The sequence below is a fragment of the Bactrocera dorsalis genome, chromosome 4, assembly GCF_023373825.1.
Source record: "Bactrocera dorsalis isolate Fly_Bdor chromosome 4, ASM2337382v1, whole genome shotgun sequence".
Lineage (NCBI taxonomy): Eukaryota > Metazoa > Arthropoda > Insecta > Diptera > Tephritidae > Bactrocera > Bactrocera dorsalis.
In genome coordinates this window covers 18,324,850-18,342,305 of record NC_064306.1, presented here as the reverse complement: position 1 = coordinate 18,342,305, position 17,456 = coordinate 18,324,850, and the positions used below count along the sequence as shown (strand labels likewise).

At 38.1% G+C, this 17,456-nt stretch overlaps 1 protein-coding gene and 1 long non-coding RNA gene across 2 annotated transcripts; both read left to right on the top strand.

The window, feature by feature from the left end:
- The first annotated feature begins 3,906 nt into the window (after nucleotides 1–3,906).
- On the top strand, nucleotides 3,907–6,731 carry LOC125778144 (uncharacterized). Its single transcript, XM_049454712.1, has one exon. The coding sequence runs from the start codon at nucleotides 5,177–5,179 to the stop codon at nucleotides 6,125–6,127; it is 951 nt and encodes a 316-aa protein (XP_049310669.1). The 5' UTR covers nucleotides 3,907–5,176; the 3' UTR covers nucleotides 6,128–6,731.
- Nucleotides 6,732–14,856: 8,125 nt separating this feature from the next.
- On the top strand, nucleotides 14,857–15,655 carry LOC125778167 (uncharacterized). The gene is made up of 3 exons (XR_007422534.1): nucleotides 14,857–15,105; nucleotides 15,167–15,348; nucleotides 15,424–15,655. It is a non-coding gene; the product is annotated as an uncharacterized LOC125778167 (long non-coding RNA).
- The last annotated feature ends 1,801 nt before the right edge of the window (nucleotides 15,656–17,456 follow it).

Genomic DNA, 17,456 nt, shown 5'->3' with positions numbered 1-17,456 from the left:
CTTTCTGAGAGAGCCCATGATCTCACGGTTTGGTATGGCAATACTGAAAGTTCATGGGCTACGAATCAGATGACAAGCAAAACAATGAACTGCCAGACAAAATCCCGTTAAAAATAACTGGTAAAATCAGTTCGTTATTTTTCACATAAGTAATTGTGTTGTAAAAATATAGTGTTTAGGTTTTTTGATTAAAAATAAAGTGTATAAGTGTTTTTACTAAAAATAAAGTTGGTAAGTGTATTATTAAAGCCATCATAAATACAAATATATAAATATTGTTACAAAAGTAGTATTAAGTTGTATTTGTATTGCTATTTGCATCCCTTATTATGAACAATAGCTGTAGGTATATGGAATAGCATTTGTCTGGTTGTAGACATCTAGCGCCGCGGCTGTCTGCTTGTCGAAACAATAGAAATCTGGCGCCGCACTGTCTGCTTGTCTATTTAAACAATTGCTGAGTCTGGCGCCGCGGCTGTCTGCTTGCGTCTGGCGCCGTATAGCATTATGTTCTGGTAATTTCCAGACGCAATATTCTAGGAGGACACGTCGGCATCAGCGAGAAGTGCGTGGCTATATAAACCGTGGCAGCGCCAACGTAATCAACCAGTGCTAAGAGTAAACTGCTATAGTGTAGACGAGTTGTAAAATAAAGAGATTTAGTTGAAGTGAATTAAACGACTTTTGGTTTCATTTGTCAATCCAGAGATTCGAACCCAGTAAAGTAAAACTAGCAAGGAGTAAATTCGCAACAATTGGTGTCAGAAGTGGGATTGTCAAATAATCCAAATTCAAGATGGTTAAATTCGGAGAATTGAGAATTCAGCAATTAAAAAAGGAACTGCAGGAGCATAATTTGTCGATAAGCGGGCAAAAGGCGGATCTGCAGGCACGATTACGTAAAGCAATGGAAGCGGATGGAATTAATGTGGACGAGTTCGAATTTGATGGGCCAGAAACTTCTACAAAGGTAGAAGAAAAAGTAGAAGAACAACGAACATCATCAAGTGCAGACATGAACATGCTGTTAGTGGCTTTTAAGCAAATAATAGCTGAAAATGTATCACAAATAACAGAAAATGCAGTGCAAACAGAAAATCGTCTGGCACAGCAAATAGCCGAAAATATATCAGAAATAACAGAAAATTTAGTGCAAACAGAAAATCGTCTGGCACAGCAAATAACGCAAATAGCTGAAAATACATCACAGTTAGAGTCTCGCCTTACACAACAAATGACTGAAAATAATACGCAGTTAGAAAAGCGTTTGGTACAACAGATTACAGAAAATAATACACAAGTGCAAGAGAAATTTTCAAAATTTGAAGACGAATTAAGCACAATAAAAAATGACGAAGAAAATTTAAGATCAGAATTTTTTCAACTGAGTAATCGTATGCGAGAACTGCAACTACATGGCCCTGCACCATCAACAAATAATCCAAGACTGAAGGCACCCACATTCGATGGAAGTATTCTATTTCAAATTTTCAAACTTCAGTTTGAAAAGACAGCAATGGCCAATAACTGGAATGCAGCAGACAAAGTGGCGTCCTTGTTTGTATCATTGAAAGGACCTGCGGCAGAAATCCTTCAGACTATTCCAGACTGTGAACGGGACAACTATGAGGCATTGATGAGTGCGATAGAAAGACGATATGGTAGTGAGCACCGGAAACAAATATACCAGATCGAACTGCAAAATAGGGGTCAGATGATGAACGATGCAGATGCACTTGTGGATTACATTGAGAGGGTAAAAATTCAATGTTTCATAAATGGAGTTCATGATGTGGACACCAAACGCGCCACATATGCATTGCCAAAAAGAACTTTTGCTGAAACGGTTTCGCACGCCCTCACACAGGAAACAGCTTCGCTACTAAGTAAACAAGCACACAAAGTACAAAGTGTTGAAGTGGAACAACCGGCGCTGATGGAGGAAATATTAAAGACTCTGAAGACAATTGCTGCACCGCGAGTAAATACAACAGGCAGATGTTTCAACTGTGGAAAAACGGGTCACTTCGCCCGAAATTGCAATATAAAAGTAAACCCATCAAAACGGAAACAACCAACAGAACACCGAAAGAGGATTCACCACAAAAATGCGGATGCATTATCACGTCGCCCTTGTCCACTGGAACGTAAACATTGCTCCAAATCAGAAGGAAAAGAAGGTATAATCGACGTGCGATTACTAAATGTAGAACCTGAAGATGATTGGACTCCTCACCGCATCAGAATCAATCAGCTGAAGGACCCTGATCTTGCAAAGCTGATAATAGCCAAAGAAAATGGGGTACGACCAACAAAGGAACAAATAAGTAACGAGAGTCCAACGGCAAAAGCATATTGGGCCCAATGGCACAGCATAAACCTCGTTAATGGATACCTTCATCGTACCTGGGAAAGCGAAGATGACAAACAGTCTCGTCTGCTGATCATAGTACCGAAGTCCATGATCCCGAAAGTATTGAAAGAATATCACAATGGACCTAGTGGAGGGCACCTTGGAATTACAAAAATTATAGAGAAGATTAAACAACGGTTCTACTGGATCGGTTGTCGAGACTCCATAGCAGAATGGATAAGTAATTGCGTAGAGTGCATGGCGGCTAAAGGTCCTAAAGCCAAAAGTCGCGGTAGGCTACAACAGTACAACGTGGGATCACCATTTGAACGAGTCGCGATGGATGTTGCAGGTCCGTTCCCAACCAGTACGGCCGGAAACAAATATCTACTGGTTGTCATGGACTATTTCAGTAAATGGCCAGAAGTATATGCCTTACCAAACCAAGAAGCGAAGACCGTAGCCGAAGCGTTTGTAGAAAATTGGATAACAAGGTTCGGAGTGCCCGTCGAATTAAACTCAGATCAAGGCAGGAATTTCGAATCTTCCATTTTCCAAGAAGTCTGTACATTATTGGGCATCCACAAGACACGGACAACAGCATTACACCCACAATCAGATGGGATGGTAGAGAAATTCAACCGAACACTCGAAGAACATCTGCGGAAAATCGTTGATAAAGACCAACGGAATTGGGACAAGTGCATCCAGATGTTCCTGCTGGCGTATCGTTCAGCGAAACACGAGACAACTGGTTACACGCCAGCAAAGATTATTTTCGGATCTGATCTGCGACTCCCTGCTGATCTTAAGTTTGGAACGAATCCTACAGCTGTAAGAAATGATGGAGATTATTGTTCTGCCTTAAAGGAAGAAATGAATGAATTGCATCTAATGGTAAGACAGCATACGCATCTGATGAGCAATAAGATGAAGGACCGGTTCGATCAAACGGCAAATTCAAAAGGTTTTGAAGAAGGTGATCTGGTCCTGTTGTACAATCCACTTCGAAAGAAAGGCTTGTCCCCGAAACTGCAGACAGCCTGGGAAGGACCCTATATGGTGATGAAATGACTTAATGACGTGGTATACCGCATACAAAGAAATGGAAAAGCACGATGTAAAATGAAAGTAGTACATTTGGAGAATGCTGTAATAGCTGTAGGTATATGGAATAGCATTTGTCTTGTTGTAGACATCTGGCGCCGCGAAACAATAGACATCTGGCGCCGCACTGTCTGCTTGTCTACTTAAACAATTGCTGAGTCTGGCGCCGCGGCTGTCTGCTTGCGTCTGGCTCCGTATAGCATTATGTTCTGGTAATTTCCAGACGCAATATTCTAGAAGGACACGTCGGCATCAGCGAGAAGTGCGTGGCTATATAAGCCGTGGCAACGCCAACGTAATCAATCAGTGCTAAGAGTAAACTGCTATAGTGTAAACGAGTTGTGAAATAAAGAGTTGTTGAATTAAATTAAACAGTGTTGATTTTATTTGTCAATCCAGAGATACGAACCTAACAAAGTAAACTAGCAAGCAGTAAATTCGTAACAATATATTATGTTTTCCTAACGTATTATAGGAAAATGCCGAGAGCTAAAAATAAGTGTGTGGCTGGATGCGTAGGAGCGCGACGTTTTTTCAATTTCCCCAACAAGGAGAAGGATGGATCCAGGTTCGTAAATAATTTTAATTAGTAGAAAAATATAGTTATTTAGTGAAATTTAGAAATATTTTTTCATAAATTGTGCCTATTTTGATATTGTTTTAGATGCAATTTATTGCATGATAAAAAATATATCATACTTGCGAAATGTAATGTAATTTAGTAAATAGTATTGTAATATCACTGTCCAACAAATGAAGACTTTTTGAATGGAACAGAATAGCGACCCCATAATTCTGAAAGGGTATGTTGAGTAGATCATTTTTGTAGAACAAACTTATAGTCCAGTACGTCTGAGTTCTTTTATACAGTGGGTCAAAGTTTTCATTTTTTTGTTGAAGGGAGCATTATACTATATGAAAAAAATGTTGTAAGTTAATGTCTGAGAGAATTCTTATGGTCAGAGTTGTATTGTGGAATTGTATGAGGATTATTTTTGTGGAAGATCTTAACCCTCTAACTGGTTTCTTTATGGGTCAATTTGACCCTTTTTTCGAGAAAATCAAAAAATATCCTTTAAAAAAGGACATTTAAGGATTAAAATATTCTACGAAAATGTTTGGCGTTAAATTTCAGTGGGGGTCACCAAAGACACCATTGTTGTAAATAAAGCTCTTTACGATTGATAAAAAAATTACACGCCAACATATACAAAGTAGGTGAAAACGTCGTCAAGTTCGGCCGGGCCAAACACTGAGTTCTCGCGTCTAGTCAGCTGTGACTTACAAATCGGGTGTGATAAAATTAAGTAATTAATTGACTTACTAAGCAGTACATATCGGGTGTGATTTTTACCAAAATTAATATAAAAAAAGAACGATTAAAGCTTAAATAAGCATGGCGGATTCTGTTTGCAAATTAAGAGATTGGTTTTGCTTTATTTGTGGACATTTTACGCACCTTCAAAGCAGAAGAAAGATATTCCCTACAATTGAAGACCCATATTTTCTTTTCTTTGGAATACGATTTTTATGTGAAGCTTGGATACCAAAAACTGTATGTACTACTTGCGAAAGTGGTCTTCTGACCTGGTACAAAGGCGGTACTAAGGCGCTGCCATTTTCTGCGCCTATTGTATGGATTGAACCTGAAAATCAGATACATGCTATTTCTGCGTAAATTACAAATTTGGTAGAAGCCAAAGGCACTACGCGATAATGACATACGAAGCAACAAATAATGTCATTTTACCAGAAGTGCGCTGTGAAGGTGTTCCGCTGCCTCAACCGCCTACACATACATTTTCGGCCAATATGACATACGCCAATACAGAAATAACAGCGGCGGTTGAAAACATATCAGATATAAGTTACTTGGCTCCTGGTGGTTTAAACATATGTCCTAATTTGATAGACCAAGCTTATTTTGAAGATCTTGTAAGAGATTTAGGACTAACAAAAGAGAAAGCTGAAATATTATGTTCCAGATTGAAAAACAGGAATTTGATAAAAGCCGATGTAAAAGTTACATCGCCAAGAAAAAGACACGCCGATTTGGAAAGTTATTTTAAAAAATCAGAAGAACTTGTATACTATTGCAGTATTGAAGAGGTTCTAAAATATCTAAAGCTTCCACTGGACTCTTCCGCTTGGCGACTATTTATAGATAGTTCAAAACACAGCTTAAAAGCAGTTTTACTGCACAATGGAAATCAGCATCCATCAATACCGGTTGCGTATTCCACAAAAAAGGAGGAAACATACGCAAATATTTCAAATCTCTTAAATAAAATTGAATACTATAAATATAAATGGGAAGTATGCGCAGACTTCAAAATGATTGCAATATTGACTGGAATGCAAACAGGATACGCAAAATATATGTGCTTTCTTTGTAAATGGGATTCACGTGCTACCAGCAGCCATTATCATATTAAATATTTCGAAGAACGTAAAGAAAATATTATTGGTGACTTAAATGTAATCCATGAATCTCTTGTCCCAAAAGATAAGGTCATACTTCCCCCGCTGCATATTAAGTTGGGCGTGGTGAAAAATTTTATTAAAAGCTTAAATACACAAGGATATGCTTTCAAGCGCATTCAAACAATTTTCCCCAGATTATCTGCAGCAAAATTAAAAGAAGATAAAATACGGTTTGCTTGCTGAATACGTTTGAGGCTTGTACAGAAACCTTGACACATCGGGACATTCACGTCAAGCTAAATACAGGAAAGCATATTAAGTTTAATCTTTAATCCATTGTCCTACTACTGCTGAAGCAAAAAAATAAATATGTACATACCATAATAAACCACTATTAAAACAAAATTATAATTTTTTTATCAATCGTAAAGAGCTTTATTTACAACAATGGTGTCTTTGGTGACCCCCACTGAAATTTTCCGCCAAACATTTTCGTAGAATATTTTAATCCTTAAATGTCCTTTTTTAAAGGATATTTTTTGATTTTCTCGAAAAAAGGGTCAAATTGACCCATAAAGAAACCAGTTAGAGGGTTAAGATCTTCCACAAAAATAATCCTCATACAATTCCACAATACAACTCTGACCATAAGAATTCTCTCAGACATTAACTTAGAACATTTTTTTCATATAGTATAATGCTCCCTTCGACCAAAAAATGAAAACTTTGACCCACTGTAAAAAAAAAAAACTCAGACGTGCTGGACCATAAGTTTGTTCTACAAAAATGATCTACTCAACATACCCTTTCAGAATTATGGGGTCGCTATTCTGTTCCAAAAATGCTGTTGGACAGTGTATTTAATAGATCCAATTTAATATGTTGTTTGGAGTAGATGTAAATATTACTATAATTATAAATTGTAAGTACAAATAAATGCAATACGAGTTGAAAGTATCGTAAATACTAATAAATGTTATAATGTAACAATATTGGTTTCATTTGTAGTCGATATTAGATTTTAAAATTTATTATTATAAGTAAAGGTATTAAGGTTTAGGGTATATTTGTTTTTTCTTAGGCATAGTATTTGGAAACAACGGTTGGGCGTAGGAGAAAATCGGCAAAAATATTTATATGCCTGTGACCGCCACTTCTCGGATGAAGTCCGGTATTTGAAAAAACTATCGCCGACTGCGGTTCCGGATAAAAATTTAACTCCTACACCCAGTTTTCAGGTAGAATTTAGCGATCCTACTTCGACTATCGAATTAGGAATATTAGATTTTGAACCTAAATTGGTCGAGAACCCCTCAGGTTCAAGCGACCTGTTATTGCTAGCGTCTGTAGCAGAAGACGCACTCGAACAGGAAATAGGAGTTTTAGAAAATATTTCCATGGGCGATAGTTTGTTAGAAAAAGGATGTCAAACAAGTTTTAGTTTGACATCCTTCGCGTCTAAAAACTTAAAATTAATGGAGGAAAATGTAAGTTTGAGGGTTAAATTAGAAGAAAAAGATGAGGAGATTAGTAATTTAAAATTTCAATTAAAAGAAATGTCGGTAAAGCTGAAGACTTTAGAAACTGAAATAAAAAATTTAGGAGAGGTTAGTAATTATGAAAATTTTAATAGAAATCTTCCTCCTCAAATAAGTAGTATAATAAAAAACAGTTTAGTAAATTGTAGCCGTCAACCAAAAGGTCGTAGATACGACACCTATTTCAAAACTTTGGCTTTAGGTGTATACTTTCTTTCACCTTTAGCATATAGACACCTAAAACCTCTTCTTAGATTTCCGGAAGAGAGAAAACTTGACGAGTTCGTTTCCGAATGGCCCCGAGACCCCGGTTGTAGTAATAGTTCTTTAAAGTGTTTAGAGTTAAGAAGTCGGGGTTTTACACAGGAACAAAAGTTTGTATAAATTTTGTGCGATGAAATGGCACTTAAGAGTCATTTCCAATACGTCCCTAAATACGACAAGATTATAGGAGTAGAAGATTACGGCGAAGAAAATCGTACGTCTCGTATAGGTAATAGTGCAATGACTCTTATGGTTCAATTATTATTGGTGGAATGCCTTGGACACACCCACTCTCCTATTTCATTGTCCATGGTTCATGTAAAGGGGATGTCGCCAAAAAGTATATATTTCAGGCCATCACCCAATTACAGAACATAGGTCTCATACCTTGCCATTTTGTTTCAGATCAGGGATCTAATTTTGTCTATTTATCTAGGATTTTAGGAGTGACCGAAGAACGCCCATATTTTCAGGTTAATGGCAAGGATATATTCTTTTTTTTTGATAGCCCCCCCCCCTTTTAAAAAGCACTAGGAATTGTTTAGAAAATTCAAAAAATAAAGTCAGTTTTAAATCGCGGGATGACATTGTACATTTCTATAATAAGGATTCCCAAAATCCCGTGCGTTGCGCCCCTAAACTGTCTGAAGCACATATGTTTCCTAATAACTTTCAAAAAATGAGTGTGAAGCTGGCATCCCAGGTTATGAGCGACACTGTAGCCTCTGGTATGCTCGCTTCATACAGTTCAGGGCTTTTGTCGTGCCCTAATGCTCGATTTTTAAGTACCGCGGAATATCTGTTATTTTTTAATAAGCTATTTGATATTTTTAATAGCAGCAACTTTGAAGCTATTTTGCCAACAAAAAAAATTTTTTCGGCGTCAGACGACCAGTTAGAATTTTTAGATGAGGCAGCAGGAATTTTAAAGACAATTAGAATAGAAGACGAAAATGGGTCTGACATAACAAATTCTTTTAATTATATTAAGGGTTGGATTTTAAACATAAGTAGTTTAAGACGTTTGTGGCGATTTTTGTCACAGTCAGCCTTCACTAACCTACAGACGCGAAGACTTTGCCAGGACAATTTAGAACACTACTTTGGACATATTAGAAGAGGAGGGGGAAGAAGTGTAAGGATTACTCCTTGCATATTTTGCAATCTTTTTAAAAAGTCTTGGGGGTTGCGATACGCCAATATTGTAGTAAAGGGAAACTGCGAACCCGTTCCAGAAAACGAAACCTTTTCAATTGCACAGTCTCATCAAGTAATAGCAAGTGTGTGCAATGACAAAGTGGTACGGGATCTTTCTTGGCAAGAATTTCAAGGTCTACCGCGACCAGACCACACCTTTAATCGGATAGCAGTAGGATAAAATTTAGAATTAGATTTAGAAGTAGATTTAGAAGTAGATTTCTTAAAAGAAAACGCATATTCGTATTTCTGTGGTTATTTTTATTTAAAAATTTATAAGACACACGCTTGCTACCAACCCCTGCCATATATAGGAGATGAAGATATTTCACGAGAATTTTATTTTATTCAACAAAGACAAGTTGACAGGTGTAGTTTAGTAAGACCACCACAGGAATTTTTAGATTATTTAAATAAATTAGAAACAATTTTCCTAAAGGAATTTGATTCAACTTGTCATAGGATAGGTGTAGGGCAAATTTTATTTGATAAACTCAAATGTGTCAGACCCTATTCCTGCTGTGAAAATTGCAACAGTGATCTAATTTTAACATTATTTGTTAAAATTAGAATTTTCTTTTTAATTAAATTTTATAATAGAAGCCTTAGTACCCCTAATTTTAAGTCAAAAATATTATGCGTTTCGCACTTGTAGATACAGTAGGTGGTAAAATATCTTCAAAGCTCTACGGAAGCAAATGTGTGTAAACTTTATTTTTTGAATTATTTTTTCTCATATATTAACATATATAATTTTTATATATTGTTACAAAAGTAGTATTAAGTTGTATTTGTATTGCTATATGCATCCCTTATTATGAACTGTAGCTGTAGGTATGTTTAATAGCATTTGTCTTGTTGTAGACATCTGGCGCCGCGGCTGTCTGCTTGTCGAAACAATAGACATCTGGCGCCGCACTATCTGCTTGCCTACTTAAACAATTGCTGAGTCTGGCGCCGCGGCTGTCTGCTTGCGTCTGGCGCCGTCGGCATCAGCGAGAAGTGCGTGGCTATATAAGCCGTGGCAACGCCAACGTAATCAACCGGTGCTAAGAGTAAACTGCTATAGTGTAGACGAGTTGTAAAATAAAGAGATTTTGTTGAAGTGAATTATACTATGTTCAGACCGACACTTAATCACACGATTTCGGCTTTTGAATGGATTATCCCACTAATCTTAAAAATTTATCAAGATTTCGCCATACAAAAATGACAGTTCGAAATCACTTCATTGAAATGATTTGAAACTGATCCACGCTAAAGCTGTCCGTGCGACTCAGTTTTTGTGCAATCTACTTGTCAGCACTGGAAAAATACTAGTCAGCACTGGAAATCTGTAACATTGTCACAGCTGATTTAGACACTGCAAAGGGAAAAAAATGTAAACAAACAAATTTTTTTTAAAGCAATGAATCGAATTTCACTAGAAAATCGACCAAACAAATGAAAAAATGCATCCATTATTTCTATTATATGGAAAATATTAAATGAAGACGGCTTTTATTTCAAAATGCTATGTGACAATCTTTTCTTTTGATAAATATTAAGCGATGTGAATTCTTGAATGACAATAACAGCTGTTTTTTGATCTTTCTAACGGCAGTGAGAACACTGTTGGATTATGAAATGCTTAAGTGTAATCTAATCTTTGAAATTTTCGGTCTGAACATAGTATTAAACGGTTTTATTTGTCAATCCAGAGATACGAACCTAGTAAAGTTAACTAGTAAGGAGTAAATTCGCAACAATATTTTTAAAACTCTTATTTTCTGCCCAGCCCTTTTAGTTTTAAATTATGTAATAATTACCCCTGAAAACTGGGTGTAGGTTAGTTTGTAGATATGTAAATAATGCGTACTCATTTTATTTATTTTCTTATTTTATATTCATATTGTTACAAAAAGTAGTATTAAGTTGTATTTGTATTACTATATGCATCCCTGATTATGAACAATAGCTGTAGGTATATGGAATAGCATTTGTCTTGTTGTAGACATCTGGCGCCGCACTGTCTGCTTGTCTAGTTAAACAATTGCTAAGTCGGGCGCCGCGACTGTCTGCTTGCGTCTGGCGCCGTATAGCCGTATGTTCTGGTAATTTCCAGACGCGATATTCTAGAAGGACACGTCGGCATCAGCGAGAAGTGCGTGGCTATAGCCGTATGTTCTGGTAATTTCCAGACGCGATATTCTAGAAGGACACGTCGGCATCAGCGAGAAGTGCGTGGCTATATAAGCCGTGGCAGCGCCAACGTAATCAATCAGTGCTAAGAGTAAACTGCTATAGTGTAGACGAGTTGTGAAATAAAGAGTTGTTGAATTAAATTAAACAGTGTTGATTTTATTTGTCAATCCAGAGATACGAACCTAACAAAGTAAACTAGCAAGAGTAAATTCGTAACAATTGGTGTCAGAAGTGGGATTGTCAAATAATCCAAATTCAAGATGGTTAAATTCGGAGAATTGAGAATTCAGCAATTAAAAAGGGAACTGGAGGAGCGTAATTTGCCGATAAGCGGGCAAAAGGCGGATCTGCAGGCACGACTACGTGAAGCAATGGAAGCGGATGGAATTAATGTGGACGAGTTCGAATTTGATGGGCCAGGAACTTCTACAAAGGTAGAAGAAAAATTAGAAGAACAACGAACATCATCAAGTGTAGACACTAACATGCTATTAGTGGCTATTAAGCAAATAGCAGAAAATGCAGTGCAAACAGAAAATCGTTTGGCACAGCAAATAGCAGAAAATGCAATGCAAACAGAAAATCGTCTGGCACAGCAAATGACGCAAATAGCTGAAAATGCAGAAAATGCAGTGCAAACAGGAAATCGTCTGGCACAGCAAATGACGCAAATAGCTGAAAATACATCACAGTTAGAGTCTCGCCTTACACAACAAATGACTGAAAATAATACGCAGTTAGAAAAGCGTTTGGTACAACAGATTACAGAAAGTAATACACAAGTGCAACAGAAAGTTTCAAAATTGGAAGACGAATTAAGCACGTTAAAAAATGACGAAGAAAATTTGAAATCAGAAGTTCTTCATTTGAGTAATCGGATGCGAGAACTGCAACTGCATGGCCCTGCACCATCAACAAATAATCCAAGATTGAAGGCACCCACATTCGATGGAAGTATTCCATTTCAAATTTTCAAACTTCAGTTTGAAAAGACAGCATTGGCCAATAACTGGAATGCAGCGGACAAAGTGGCGTCCTTGTTTGTATCATTGAAAGGACCTGCGGCAGAAATCCTTCAGACTATTCCAGACTGTGAACGGGACAACTATGAGGCATTGATGAGTGCGATAGAAAGACGATATAGTAGTGAGCACCGGAAACAAATATACCAGATCGAACTGCAAAATAGGGGTCAGAAGATGAACGAGTCATTGCAAGAGTTCGCAACTGAAATCGAACGACTGGCTCATTTGGCAAATGCAGATGCACCTGTGGATTACATTGAGAGGGTAAAAATTCAATGTTTCATAAATGGAATTCGTGATGTGGACACCAAACGCGCCACATATGCATTGCCAAAAAGAACGTTTGCTGAAACGGTTTCGCACGCCCTCACACAGGAAACAGCTTCCCTACTAAGTAAACCAGCACACAAAGTACAAAGGGTTGAAATGGAACAACCGGCGCTGATGGAAGAAATATTGAAGACTCTGAAGACAATTGCTGCACCGCGAGTAAATACAACAGGCAGATGTTTCAACTGTGGAAAAGCGGGTCACTTTGCCCGAAATTGCAATATAAAGGTAAACCCATCAAAACGGAATCAACCAACAGAACACCGAAAGAGGATTCACCACAAAAATGCGGATGCATTATCGCGTCGCCCTTGTCCACTGGAACGTAAACATTGCTCCAAATCAGAGGGAAAAGAAGGTATAATCGACGTGCGATTACTGAATATAGAACCTGAAGATGATTGGACTGCTCACCGCATCAGAATCAATCAGCTGGAGGACCCTGATCTTGCAAAGCTGGTAATGGCCAAAGAAAATGGGGTACGACCACCAAAGGAACAAATAAGTAGCGAGAGTCCAACTGCAAAAGCATATTGGGCCCAATGGAACAGCATAAACCTCGTTAACGGATACCTTCATCGTACCTGGGAAAGCGAAGATGGCAAACAGTCTCGTCTGCTGATCATAGTACCGAAGTCCATGATCCCGAAAGTATTGAAAGAATATCACAATGGTCCTAGTGGAGGACACCTTGGAATAACAAAAACTATAGAGAAGATTAAACAACGGTTCTACTGGATCGGTTGTCGAGATTCCATAGCAGAATGGATAAGTAATTGCGTAGAGTGCATGGCAGCTAAAGGTCCTAAAGCCAAAAGTCGCGGTAGGCTACAACAGTACAACGTGGGATCACCATTTGAACGAGTCGCAATGGATATTGCAGGTCCGTTTCCAACCAGTACGGCCGGAAACAAATATCTACTGGTTGTCATGGACTATTTCAGTAAATGGCCAGAAGTATATGCCTTACCAAACCAGGAAGCGAAGACAGTAGCCGAAGCGTTTGTAGAAAATTGGATAACAAGGTTCGGAGTGCCCGTCGAATTACACTCAGATCAAGGCAGGAATTTCGAATCTTCCATTTTCCAAGAAGTCTGTACATTATTGGGCATCCACAAGACGCGGACAACAGCGTTACACCCACAATCAGATGGGATGGTAGAGAGATTCAATCGAACGCTCGAAGAACATCTGCGGAAAATCGTCGATAAAGATCAACGGAATTGGGACAAGTGCATCCAGATGTTCCTGCTGGCGTATCGTTCAGCGAAGCACGAGACAACTGGTTACACGCCAGCAAAGATTATTTTCGGATCTGATCTGCGACTCCCTGCTGACCTTAAGTTTGGTACGAATCCTACAGCTGTAAGAAATGATGGAGATTATTGTTCTGCCTTAAAGGAAGAAATGAATGAATTGCATCTAATGGTAAGACAGCATACGCATCTGATGAGCAATAAGATGAAGGACCGGTTCGATCAAGCGGCAAATTCAAAAGGTTTTGAAGAAGGTGATCTGGTCCTGTTGTACAATCCACTTCGAAAGAAAGGCTTGTCCCCGAAATTGCAGACAGCCTGGGAAGGACCCTATATGGTGATGAAACGACTTAATGACGTGGTATACCGCATACAAAGAAATGGGAAAGCACGATGTAAAATGAAAGTAGTACATTTGGAGAGGCTCGCCCCATTTGGTTCAAGAGGATTCGTGCCTAATCGGGACGATTAGGCTTTAGTGGAGGGCAGTGTTACAAAAAGTAGTATTAAGTTGTATTTGTATTACTATATGCATCCCTGATTATGAACAATAGCTGTAGGTATATGGAATAGCATTTGTCTTGTTGTAGATATCTGGCGCCGCACTGTCTGCTTGTCTAGTTAAACAATTGCTAAGTCGGGCGCCGCGACTGTCTGCTTGCGTCTGGCGCCGTATAGCCGTATGTTCTGGTAATTTCCAGACGCGATATTCTAGAAGGACACGTCGGCATCAGCGAGAAGTGCGTGGCTATAGCCGTATGTTCTGGTAATTTCCAGACGCGATATTCTAGAAGGACACGTCGGCATCAGCGAGAAGTGCGTGGCTATATAAGCCGTGGCAGCGCCAACGTAATCAATCAGTGCTAAGAGTAAACTGCTATAGTGTAGACGAGTTGTGAAATAAAGAGTTGTTGAATTAAATTAAACAGTGTTGATTTTATTTGTCAATCCAGAGATACGAACCTAACAAAGTAAACTAGCAAGAGTAAATTCGTAACAATATTTATTAGTTACAAATATTTGCTGTTAAACAGAATAATGAAATGTGATATTTTGTTTGTATAGTTTTAAGATTTTTTTGTTTTGAATGATGTTTTTGTTAATTTTTACATTAATTTTGAATTTCGACAAATATTGTTATTTTTGTGATTTTATTTTGTACCTATATGGGTGATACAGGCCTATAGGGGAACCGAGCACCCAAAACTAACTTCGGTAACGCGCCTTTTGTATACCTCAGCGGTGGTGTGGAAATTACAAACTCCCAAAACATTTACTAAAAATTCCCTAACACATTTCTTCCATAGTGGCATCATTGGCAAATGTTATAAAAAATGTGGACTTTGACAGCGCTCTCTCGAATCAAAGAGTTTCGTATCAATTTATCCATGCCATATATTTCTGACGCAAATTGAGTGGAAAGAAGAGTAAGTTTGTGGTTTTATTTGAATTTTTTATGTTATTTTGTTTAATTCTTGGAAATGGAAGGTTTAATACCTGTAGCAAAACGGCAAAAGAGAATTAAAAATTTCACAGGAGGTGAAAACGACAACTAAATAAAGAAGGGGAAGAGTGGCCCTGAATATGGGCCATAACAAACGTTATGCATTCGAATAAAAATGCTATGGAGCAGGCCTGGGACCACAAAAGCAAAACCGTTGGCAAAACTCGTAAGTATATATAAATTAAAGTTTTATTATATGAATCTCTTAACTTGATTTCATTTTTTATGTTTTTTTGGTTAGTGAGGGCAAAGCTGGATCGATTAGTTACGGGAGAGCTATCGCTATCGCGCCAAAGTGGCCCGCAAGCACAAAAGTGGTAGCGCTGGTGGAGAAACGCTGGAGGAGCCTTTTTTTAGACACGATTGATTGGGAGTTTGCTGAAGAAATGGTATTTTTGTATTTTACATTATGCTGTTACAGAAAGTTAATGAACTTAAATCAAAAAATTAAAATAAATATCTTTTTATACTCACTTATCTTCTGATTAGTTATGAAATAAATAAACGCGAAATTTGGAAACATCAAACTTCTTTTTATAAAAAACATATATACATGGTATACATAAAATAAATAGTAATTATTGTTTTTATAAATAAACACAAATATTGAAAAGTTCAAAGAAATGTTGCATTATTTTGCCATGGAACAGATCCAGATGTAGAATTTACATAATATTTTAAGACATTTCGTATATATTTTCCATAATCTGTTGCTGTTCCCCTGTAGGTACCTAAATCATTTAAAGGGCCTTCTTGTTGTTGTATAGTTTCCTATTCTCCTGATTCCCAGAATCCGTCGATGCCCTCGAATCCAGAGAAGATAGGGGGACACATTTATTGATGAGGAAGTTATGTAGCAGGTAGCATGCTGAAACAATCGATCGTTACAGATCCGGAAGACAAAATAATACCTTTCTAAGGCAAAGCCATTTTGCACTCAAAATTCCAAACCGTTTTCAATACACCGTCTTGCTCTACTTAAACGGTAATTGAAATTTGTTCCTCTTTGGAAAGGTCTTTGCTGTTGTAGGGCACAGTTTACACAGTGGAAATGCGTTGTCTCCTACAATGAAGTATGGTACTTTTTGCCATAAATAAAGCCGTCGGCCGGAAATTGGCAACTGTCATTAAGTATTCTTCATAAAATTGGAGTCTCCTTCGCTTCCGTAAGCACCAACATCCACGTATGTGAATTTATAATTGGCATCACATATGGCCATCAACACAATAGAATGGAATCCCTATAATAAGAGCATATTTATAAAAATTATTAACTATGTATACTCGAGCGGACGAGGGTATTATAATCTATATATATAACAAAGATATTTAAAAAATTTAAATATACATAATGGGAAACTTACCCCCCATGGTGATCTAGCCACCGATGCCCAGAGCATACTTAAATTATGGAGGGAACACTTCTCCAGCCTGCTGAATGGCAGTGAACACACAACGCCAGGAGAAGACGAACCCGATTCCCCAAACGATGACGATGGAGAAGACGTTCCATTGCCCGACCAACAAGAAGTTCGAATAGCAATTACCCGCCTGAAGAACAACATAGCGGCGGCGGCGGATGGATTGCCAGCCGAGCTATTCAAACACGGCGGCGAAGAACTGATAAGGAGCATGCATCAGCTTCTTTGTAAAATATGGTCGGACGAAAGCAACGATTGGAATTTAAGTGTGCTATGCCCAATCCATAAAAAAGGAGACCCCACAATCTGCACCAACTACCGTGGGATTAGCCTCCTTAATATCGCATATAAGGTTCTATCGAGCGTATTGTGTGAAAGATTAAATCCCACCGTCAACAAACTGATTGGACCTTATCAGTGTGGCTTTAGACCTGGTAAATCAACAACTGACCAGATATTCACCATGCGCCAAATCTTGGAAAGAAAAGACGAAATATCTCCTGTCATCAAACAAACAGTCGTCGCACTCGCGACTTGGCACTCACGTCACTGTTGACAGTCATAACATTGAAGTTGTAGATAATTTCGTCTATCTTGGAACCAGTGTAAATACCACCAACAATGTCAGCCTAGAAATCCAACGCAGGATAACTCTTGCCAACAGGTGCTACTTCGGGCTGAGTAGGCAATTGAGAAGCAAAGTCCTCTCTCGACAAACAAAAACCCAACTCTATAAGTCACTCATAATACCCGTCCTGCTATAAGGTGCAGAGGCTTGGACGATGACAACATCTGATGAGTCGACGTTGCGAGTTTTCGAGAGAAAAGTTCTGCGAAAGATTTATGGTCCGGC